The sequence below is a fragment of the Gallinula chloropus genome (genome assembly GCF_964237585.1).
Source record: "Gallinula chloropus genome assembly, chromosome: 30".
Taxonomy (NCBI): domain Eukaryota; kingdom Metazoa; phylum Chordata; class Aves; order Gruiformes; family Rallidae; genus Gallinula; species Gallinula chloropus.
This window is the reverse complement of record NC_140115.1, coordinates 512,015-522,824: the sequence shown is the minus strand read 5'-3', so window position 1 is coordinate 522,824 and position 10,810 is coordinate 512,015. Positions and strand designations below refer to the sequence as shown.

General features: G+C 50.9%; 1 protein-coding gene across 1 annotated transcript; it reads right to left on the bottom strand.

The window, feature by feature from the left end:
* Positions 1-280: 280 nt before the first annotated feature.
* On the bottom strand, positions 281-1,204 carry LOC311202404 (olfactory receptor 14C36-like; the record flags this gene model as incomplete). Its single annotated transcript, XM_084276994.1, has 1 exon — positions 281-1,204. The coding sequence occupies one exon, from the start codon at positions 1,202-1,204 to the stop codon at positions 281-283; it is 924 nt and encodes a 307-aa protein (XP_084133120.1).
* Positions 1,205-10,810: the final 9,606 nt, after the last annotated feature.

Below are 10,810 nucleotides of genomic sequence, written 5' to 3'. Positions count from 1 at the left end.
CCAACTTTTGTTCAGATAGATAGAAAGGTCACTTAACAACACACTAAAATTCTGAGAGAATCATTTATTAGACATCTGAAAGATGGGAAGTTTTCCATGTGTCGGAAGACACTGGAGAGCTGAGCAGTATCGAAATGACCAAAGAGCAAGCAGAGGCAAGGTGAGGTGCATACATGTATCTAGGCTACTGAGAAGACTAAACAACCACCAAAATTCATACTAAATACAGACTGGTCCTAATGTGAGTTCCATGGCCAGTGATATGCCAAAGATGAGCTGCTTAGAAACATCCAGTCCTCAGTTTCCACATGGCATCCTTGAGCTCCTGGTTCCTCATGCTGTAGATGAGGGGGTTCACTGCTGGTGGAACAACAGAGTAAAGAAATGACAATACCAGGTCCAGAAATAGGGAGGAGATGGAGGGGGGCTTCAGGTAGGCAAAGAAGGCAGTGCTGAGGAACAAGGAGACCACGGCCAGGTGAGGGAGGCAGGTGGAAAAGGCTTTGTGCCGTCCCTGCTGCGAGGGGATCCTCAGCACAGCCCTGAAGATCTGCACATAGGACACCACAATGAACACAAAACACCCAGTAGCAAAAGAGGCACTGACCACAAGGACTCCAGTTTCCCTGAGGTAGGCATCTGAGCAGGAGAGCTTGAGGATCTGGGGGATTTCACAGAAGAACTGGTCAAGGGCATTGCCCTTGCAGAGGGGAAGTGAAAATGTATTGGCTGTGTGCAGCAGAGAATAGAGAAACCCACTGGCCCAGGCAGCTGCTGCCATGTGGACACAAGCTCTGCTGCCCAGGAGGGTCCTGTAGTGCAGGGGGTGGCAGATGGCAACGTAGCGGTCATAGGCCATGACAGTGAGAAGACAGAACTCTGTTGAGATCAAGCATACAAAGAAAAAGAGTTGAGCCACACATCCTGTGTAGGAAATGGCCCTGGTGTCCCACAAGGAATTGGCCATGGCTTTGGGAACAGTGGTGGAGATGTAGGCAAGGTCAACAATAGAGAGGTTGAGAAGGAAGAAGTACATGGGTGTGTGGAGGTGGTGGTCACAGGCTATGGTGATGATGATGAGACCATTTCCAAGAAAAGCAGCCAGGTAGATGCCCAGGAAGAGGCAGAAGTGCAGGAGCTGCAGCTCCCGTGTGTCTGCAAAGGGCAGGAGGAGGAACTGGCTGATGGAGCTGCTGTTGGACATCTGCTGCTGTCAAGTGTGGAGACCTGTCCAAGGAGGAAAAGCCACAGTGAGAAATTAGGGAACACAACTCGGTCAAAAACATCTTCCAACTCTTAGGGAACACCCTCAGATTGACTCTCTGCAATGTGCTGGCTTGAGCGTGCCACTGCTGAGAGGAGGGTTGGCTGTGGGCTCTGGAGAACTCAGTCCTGCCTCGCAGCAGTAAGGATACAGAAGGATGGCCTGAACTCAGACTAAATCCCCTGTGGATAGGAAGGAGCTGAGGAGTGTTACTCCTGCCAGAACTCCCTGACATTGCTGCTGCAGTGCCAGTGAAACCTTCCCCTGAGTGCAGAGTGGGGAGAGCTGCTCTGTCCATCAGCCCTGGTCTCAGCTGCCCTGTGCTGGACGTTCTGTGATCACACCCTGCTGTTCCCTGCAGAAGAAACTGGACCCCACAGAGAGATGAGGAATCCAGTCTCGCAGGTCAGAGCTCCAAAGCCCTCCTGCAGTCTCATCCTACCCAAGGAGGATCTCAGCTCCCCACTCCCAGCCAGGGACACACAGGGCTCAGTGCAGCTGCCCACACACAGGTGATGAGTGGCATTGCCACGGCCTCTGTGCCGAGATGTCTCCTGCATGGGGCTCCTCTCTGGGGCACAAGAGTCCCTGGGAGAGCGGTGCCATTGTGGGAGGCAGCTGCAGCCCAGCAGGAGCTGCCTGGAAAACCTCAGTCCTAAAGATGGGGGTCCCGAAGTGAGGGTCAGCTCAGTGCCAGTCCCACCATGGACATGCTCAAAGCCCCAGGTAATGGTGGGACAAAGGCAGCAAGGACAGGAGGGGATACAGCAGGAAATGCTGCAGCAAAAGCTTTAGGGTCAGGAATAGAAAGACAGGCACTCAGGGGTTTCTCCTCACTGCTGGTTGGGCTGCCAAGGAGAAGTTTCAGCCTAAAACTCTGTACTCTGGCTGCAGAGTCTGTGCTGGGTGGCAGAAACCAGGGGGTGGGTGTCAGAAAGTGTCAGGGGCGTCTCAAATCCCCACTGCCAGGGCATTTCTGGGAGCAGCTCCTCCCTCCCTGACAATGTCTCTGCTGCCTGGAGCTGACCCTGCAGAACCTTCTCTTTGCCCATCTCACCTCCTGCTCTGTGCTCACAGACCTCATCCAACCTGCCCTGTGCTCAGCTCTGCTCTGCAGACCCCTCCTGCCATCAGGGCACTGCCCCAGGGAACCTCTGTGTGTGCAGGGCTCAGCCCAGGCTCCAACATCTTCATGAGAATCAAGTTTTCACTGCATATTCTCAAGGGGAGAAATAAGTTCTCATCTACCACACTCAGCACAGCCCACAGGAGAGGAAAAGTCAAAGCAAAGACTCTGCCTTTGGAGAAACATTCTCTTTGGCATTTCTCAAGGATCAGCTCTGGCCGGGAGCAAAGCTGACCCAGGCAGCACTTTCTTACAGCAGAAGGACCTTACGTTGCCCTTCCCTGGGTCACTGCTTCAACCCAGAGGTGCTGTCTATATCCCCGTGGAAAGCCCAGCAGGCAGGCTGAGTGCTGACCCTGGCAGCAGCAGAGTCCCTGCCCCAGCACACAGACCCCGGGGCACAAGGACCCTGCTCACAAGGACAGCCCTGGGCACCCCTCAACCATGCCCAGGAGAAGACAGCTGTCCTGCCCTGTCCTTCTGATGGGGCAGAAGGGAATCCCTTCCAAGCAGCACCTTCTGGTCCTATAGAGAATCTATCTTCCTGACAGACCCCACAGACTGCCCCATGTCCCAGCTTTAGGAGATCCCTCCAGGAACAGAACCTGCATTGCCCTGCACCCACAGACATACCCCGGACATACTCACAGGTAGAGTGCTGAGGATATTTCTCCTCCAGTGAGCTCTCAGCATCTGTCAGCTCTCTCAGCCTCTCAGGTCTCCCCTTGATGCCTACAGGCAGTGTCCCCAGCCCTGTGTGAATGGCAGAGGAGCTGCTCTGTGGCAGAGCTGTCCCTCATCATTGCTGTAATGTTTCATCAGCTTCCACTGTCCCAGGAGTCCAGCCCAGCTACAGCAGAGGAGCAGGTGAAGGTGTCATGTACCCCTCGGCTCCTCTGAGGTATTCCTGAAGCTCAAAGGAACCAACTTGGAAAGACACTGAAGTCCTCCCTGCCATCTGCTCTCTAGTCTGGGGAGAAATCCTTCTGTCCAGCAGAGTCCTTTCTCCTAGTCAAGCATCAGCTGGGCAGAAGAATCACTTTTCCTTGTCTCCACATGAGGCAGGACCCCCAGAAGATGACGGGAAGGGGACTCTTTCCCCTTGGGGAGGGTAAAAAGTATGACAAGTGACTAGAGGCACCTCATCCTTGCTTTGCAGCCCTGGGGCTGAAAGGGGATGCAGCTCTGGCACAGGGCTGCCTCCATCCAACCAAAGCTGGGATTCCTCTTGCCACGGTTCCAGTGGGCACAAAAGAGGCACCTGCTTCCTGGGAGCTGCTGGTCCCAGCTCTCATGGGAATTAATGGGTGGGAGGCCAAGGAGGAGGTGTTCAAACACCAACACCCAGTGAAACCTGAGGGGCCAGAGGTGCTCCAGAGGCGTGCAGGGAGATCCAAGGTCAAGGAATCACAGAACGTTTGGAGTTGGAAGGGACCTCAAAAGGTCATCTAGTCCTACCCCCCTGCCACAGCAGGATCACCTGGACTAAACCACACAGGAACACATCCAGGTGGGTGTGAATGTTTTTAGAGGAGGAGACTCCACAACCTCTCTGGGCAGTCTGTCCCAGGGCTCTGGCACCCTCACAGTGAAAGAGTTTCTCCTGACATTCACATGGAACTTCCTCTGCTCCAGCTTTTGCCCATTGACCTGAATAAGGCCACCCCTCAGTCTCCTCTTCTCCAAGGTAACGAGGCCCAGCTCCCTCAGCTCAGAGGAACTGGCCAGCATTGCCCCTCTGCAGAAAGAGGACCAGCTCAGAGGACATTGGGACAGGCTCCTGGAATGGCTGCATGTGAAACGTGGCCAGGCAGGATCCAAGGATTCCCACAGGGAGGCACATGCCAGGGGGTGGCCTGTCACTGGGAAGCTTGCCCCACCTGGCTCTGGGCCTGTGAACAATGCCGCCTGCGGTGAGAGCGGCACCCCATGGAAGAGACCCCCCTCCAACTGAGAGAGAAAAAGACCCTTTGGGAGGCCTGGCAAATCGACTCTATTGGAGCCCTTGGGAAGGCGGAGGGGAAACAAGAGTATTAGTGGGAGTGGAAATCATTTCTGGCCTAGTCCAAGCCCAGGCATTTCCAGGATCAGCAAGAGAACATCCAGGGCGGGCCCTGACAAATTGGTTTTGCTTTCTGCCAACCCCCAGTCTGCTCAGTCAGACCAGGGCAGTCATTTCACTGCTGCCAAGGGGCAGGAGTGGGCCAAGGAAGGAGGAGTCAGGTGGGGATTTCACCCCCCGTGTTAGCCCCAAGCTAATGGGATAGTGGCGGGAACTAATGGGCTTTTGAAAGGGTTTGTAAAAGCTCACAAGCCACACTGGGCAGAACGTCTCTGGGATGCAGTTCCCCAAGTCAATGATTGCTGGGGAATAATTGGATGTCCCAACTCAATGTCTTTTGACCCAAACCCCAAATTTAATCCCCAAACCCTACACTCCCAGCACCCCAGAAAAGCCATTTTTCTCTCCTGGTCTGCCAGTCTTGGTAGAAATGCTGACCATTGGGACTGTTCCCCTCGTCCTGGCTGAGCCCCTCAACAAATACGCTTGGAAAGCAAGAGATGCCCATGGGAAGGAACACAAAGTCAATACAAGGTGGATCATTCCATCCTTCTAATAACAATCTACGACCAGTTCCTTAATACAAACTAAGTCTGAGTTTTCTCTCTTTTCTTTTCCAGATGGAATCTCTGACACCTGGTTGAAGGAATAGATGAAGCTGTTAATTGTCTGTATAGTTTAGTTAATAACTGCTTTGTTAATATTTATAGGACGTTTACCAGACTGTTAGAAACATGGTTTTGATTGACCATTCTCACCACCTTTAATATCTGAGGAAACTTTGAGCCCCCCTCTTCAGCCTGGGGTGGCAAAATGGATTTATAACTTTAGGCCAGCAGGTGCCCAACGCTTTTAACCTGACAAATTGTTGGGGATGTGGGAGCCCTTCAGGATTTAAAGACTGGCCATGGACATTGAAACAATATCCCCAAAATGGCCCCTGAGTGATCTAAGTGACATAACCATTGGTCATGATTCATTCTATTGGAATGAGGAAACAAATCCATGGAAAACCCCAGTTCCAGAAAAGGGGGAATATTGTCTGAATCGGAATGACAACAATGGAGGTTTTGTGGGTCATAGTGTGTGTGTTATTGGACCTTCAGGTGTGGAAATCCTTGTATCTTCCCTGGGTGTCAACCCATTAATTGTGCTACTTATAATCACTTTTCCTGTCAGAGGTGACATGTTATGGTGCATGTTGAGCAACACCACTGGTGAGCAAAACTCATCCCTCAATGGCTAAATTCGGATTGGGTCAATGAAAGTGGTCATAAGAAATGATTTGATAGCTTTTGGGCTTATAGGAATGGTATGGGAGTTGAGATATTGAGGGAATCCAACCCTTTGGCTTGTGGCAGAACCTGGTTGGCATAACCAACCAGGAAGTTACCATTCCGTTTGAGAATTAAGGTCTATGATGACCTCAGTCGATATCGAGGGTCCATTGATGTTTCTATAGCAGGTGGGAGTAGCCAGTCCTGGGGAAAAGACAGGTGGACCCTCCAATGTGTCGTACAACATATTGGACCTGCAACCTAGAATCCTAAGGAATGGATTAGGGCTGCTCGAGACCCAATCTATAATCTAAATCCCATTATTCGTCTACAAGCCATCGTAGGAATTATTACTAATGACACAGCTCATGCCCTCCATCTATTGGCCAATCAGGGGGCACAAATGTGAAGAGCAACATTAACACATCACATGGTTCTCAATTACCTGTCAGCCAAAGGAGGAGGCATTTGTGGTCATAAATGATTCTAATTGTGGTTTGAAAATAGATGACAATGGCAAGGTTGTTAAACAACCCACAGCCAGGATACAGAAGTTAGCCCATGTCCCCATTCAAACATGGGGAGGCTGGGACATTGAGATGTTGTCCTGGCTCCCCGTTGGTCCATGGGTTAAGTCAATCCTATTTTATTTGACATGTGGATTCACCACATTGTTGTTTTTACCACGTATTATTCCATGTTTTATACAATTGATTCAACATGTCGTAGCCAATAGGCAATTTGTAGCTCCTGCTTCACCTGAGGGCGTTAAAGAAATGCCCAACGACACCGTCAGCAGTATGGATCATATTAAATAGGGTGTTTTTACTTGTCTTTGCTTAAATCTAGAACAGAAGTTTTGAGACCCCAACAAAACATGTGCCTTAGACTAAGGGGGTGTGGAAATCCATTTTCCTACTGTGTATGCCGACCCCAAGCAGAATAGACCAGGGCAGCAGACCACATGAACCACAAAGGCCACAATCACTCTGCTTTGTATCACCAAAACCACACAGGTACCAGAATGCATAGATGTTCTGAATTGATAATAATAGAATCACAGACTCGTCTGGGCTGGAAGGGACCCCAAGGATCAGACAGTTCAAACCCCCCTGCCACAGGCAGGGCCACCAACCTCCAGGCCTGGAGCTACACAAGGCTGCCCAGGGCCCCATCCAGCCTGGCCTTGAACACCTCCAGGGATCAGGCATCCACCACCTCTCTGTGCAGCCTGTTCCAGCAGGAAGAGATTTACATTTTAAGAAGTAAAAATGCAATAGTTAATTGGATGTTGTTAGCTCTTGTGACCATGCTGTCTCTTTTCCTTCTTCCTCTCTTTACCTCCTATCATTCATGCCACCGTGGCATAACGTGAACGAAACAGCCATGTGGAGCCATAGGGTGGTCTAGGGGACTGTGTCAAACAATGAAGAGACTGTGTCAGGTGTTTGTCTCAACACTGCTGGAACATTACACCACCAGCTCTCACCACTGTCAGCAGTAGAGCAACGGTCAGACCGCAAGACCAGATGCATCCTGCCTTCCTATGCACCTGAATGCAGAGCTGATTAAGTTTAACCCAACCACTGTGCATGTGCCCAGACCCGGGGTCTGGAAGAGACGGGGGCCAGAGACCCCTGAAGACCACCTAAAACCTCCCAGTGATGGTATTGGGCAGACACACCAACACTGGGTGGGGGATGCAGCGAAACAAAGTAGCTCTTGCAATACGCTAATTGATTCCTGGAAGGAGTGAATACAACACAATAAAAGAACAGAGGTGACCTACATGGAGGGAACGTTGTCCCACCAGACCTGAAGACATTGGCCTGACAGGACACTGCAGCTCCATGGTGGTAGATATCGCATTTCTTTCCCCCCCCTTCTCTTGCACACTTGTTGTTGGTCAAATAAAGTGAATTGACCCTTGACTCGGTTTTGAGTCTTAATTCTGTTCCTGAAAATTGTGAAGACCTGGTCATGACAAAACTCCTAGTTGGGCATTACTCAGGAGTTAAGCCCAGGTGCCCCAAGCCACCCAGAGCAACCTGGGGTCTTTTGGAACACAATGGTGTGTAACCTCTGCCAAATTAGTCTGGTTTTGGATCCTGATAACTACTTGGGGAGGTTTAGGACCACAAACATCTTTCAGCCCTCACACCTTTTCTTTGGGAGCTATTGCTGGACATGTTGCATTTTTGAATGTGGATGCCTGTAGAGCCTGAAAATGACATCTGGCATTATTAGGACCATTCCCTTGACCAGGAATGACCTTAGCCCCAAGGATACCATGGTTGCTTGAGGACTACCTGGGGAGGTTTCTGACCAGGAAACTTGCTCAGCCCTGGAACCTTTTGTTTGCAACCTACATTAAAGGAGGGATATTCTCCCTGGCCCTACTTATGTTATTAACTCTATAATAACAAATAGCAAATTAATTGAATCTATAATTCCTTAATTGTGACAGAGGATGAAGAAAAGGCTGAGGCATTTTCTCCTCAGTCTTTAGTAGTAATAGCATTTGTCTACTGATACCCAGACCCCTGAGTGAAAAGATGGGGACAGAAAGTGGATGGAATCCCCAGGACAACCTGGACGACTGGCCCGCTGTCATGGATGGCTATGTGCTTTTTAGGAAAGACAGGCTAGGGAGGCGAGGTGGAGGAGTTGCTCTTTATGTGAGAGAGCAGCTGGAATGTGTTGAGCTCCACCTGGCTGTTGCCTCTCTAGGCGCGGTGACCTGGTTCAGGAACGGCACGGCGGCCACACTCTAGCCGCTCGGGCCATCAGCTCACAGACACCAACGTGGGGGATGGCAAATGGCGTTTATTAGTGAGTGGCACAGTGTTATATAGCCGAGGTTTACGATGTCATTTCCGCCCGCTTACATCCCCGGCTGCCTATTATTGGTTACCTGAGGGGAGGGGGGGTTCCAAACTTTCCAACATCCCGACATCTTCCGACCGCCAGGCCCCAACTACCAACACCTGGGGAAGGATGAACCATCCGTCGAGTGCTTGTGAGTTAAAATCAAGGGGCAAACTGGTATGGGTGACATTGTTGTGAGAGTGTCTATAGGCCCCCTGATCAAGAGGAGCAGGTTGATAGCGCATTCTATAAGCAGTTAGAAGTAGCCTCAAGATCCTGGGCACTGATCCTTATGGGGGACTTCAACTGTCCAGATATTTGCTGGGCAAGCAACACGGCCAGTCGTGTGCAGTCCAGACAATTTCTGCGGTGTGTTGAAGACAATTTCCTGCTACAGATGGTGCAGGAGCCTACAAGGGGAGGGCGGGTGCTGGACCTTGTTTTCACTAACAAGGACGGGCTCGTTAGGGACGTGAAGGTCGGGGGCAGCTTAGGACAAAGCGACCATGAAATGGTCGAGTTCAAGATCCTGGGTGGAAGAAGCAAGCCAAAATTAGGATAGCTCCCCTGAATTTTGGAAGAGCTAACTTTGATCTCCTCTGCTACTTAATAGGGGCTATCCCTTGGGCTACACTGTTGGAAGGAATGGGAGCCTGTGAGAGCTGGCTATTATTCAAACAGGGCTTCTTCCAAGCACAGGAACGATGCATCCCTTTGAGCAGGAAATTGGGAAAGAGAGGCAGAAGACCTGCATGGATGAACACAGAGCTATTGAGTAAACTCAAAGAGAAGCAGAAGATCTATGAATTGTGGAAAAAGGGTCTGAGCACCTGGGGAGAATACAGGAATGTGGTCTGGGCCTGTAGGGATGCAACTAGGAAGGCTAAAGCCCCCTTTGAAATGAAGCTGGCAAGGGACATAAAGGATAATAAAAAGGGTTTCTTTAGATACGTGAATAGTAAGAGGATGACCAGGGATAATGTAGGACCCTTGCTGAATGAGGAGGGTGTCCTGGTAACGGGGGATGCCAAGAACGTGGAGATACTGAATGCTGCCTTTACTTCAGTCTTCACTTCAAAGGCCCCTCGGGACCCACAGACACTGGATGAAAGTTGGAGTGTTGGGGAAACGAAGAATTTCCCTCTGGTTGAGGTAGGGGAGGTTCAGGAGCAGCTCAAAGGGATTAATGCACACAAATCCATGGGCCCTGATGGGTTTCATCCATGTGTGCTGAGGGAGCTGGCAGAGGTGATTGCTGAGCTGCTCTCTATCATCTTCAACAGGTCTTGGAGGACAGGAGAAGTGCCTGAAGACTGGAGGATAGCCAGTGTCACTCCAGTTTTTAAAAAGGGCAAGAAAGAGGAACCTAGTAACTATAGGCCAGTCAGCCTCACCTCTGTCCCAGGAAAGGTAATGGAACAGCTTGTTCTGGATGCCATCTCCAAGCAATTGGAAGAGAAGAAGGTCATGAGGAGCAGTCAGCATGGAGTCACCAAGGTGAAATCGTGCTTGACCAATCTCATAGCCTTCTATGATCTCATGACAGGCTGGGTAGATGGAGGGAGAGCAGTGGATGTCATCTACCTTGACTTCAGCAGGGCCTTTGATACTGTCTCCCATGACATCCTGATAACAAAGCTGAGAGAGCACGGGATAGATGAGTGGACGGTGAGGTGGGTTGAGAACTGGCTGTCGGACCGAGCCCAGAGGGTTGTGATTCGAGGAGCAGAATCTGACTGGAGGCCTGTGACTAGTGCTGTTCCCCAGGGCTCGGTGTTGGGTCCAGTCCTGTTTAATATCTTCATTGACGACCTTGACGAGGGAATAGCATCCACCCTCAGCATGTACCTGATGATACAAAGCTGGGAGGAGTGGCTGACACACAGGAACACTGCGCTGCCATCCAGAGAGACCTGGACAGGCTGGAGAGCTGGGCAGTTAGAAACCAGATGAAGTTCAACAAAAGCAAGTGTAAAGTCTTGCACCTGGGAAGGAACAACCGTTTGTATCAGTACAGGCTGGGGGATGACCTGCTGGAGAAGAGCTCAGTGGAGAAGGACCTGGGGGTCTTGGTAGATGACAGGTTGGCCATGAGCCAGCAGTGTGCCCTGGTGGCTAAGAGAGCCAATGGGATCCTGGGGTACATCCGGAGGAGTGTAGCCAGCAGGTCAAAGGAGGTGATCCTCCCCCTCTACTCTGCCCTGGTCAGGTCC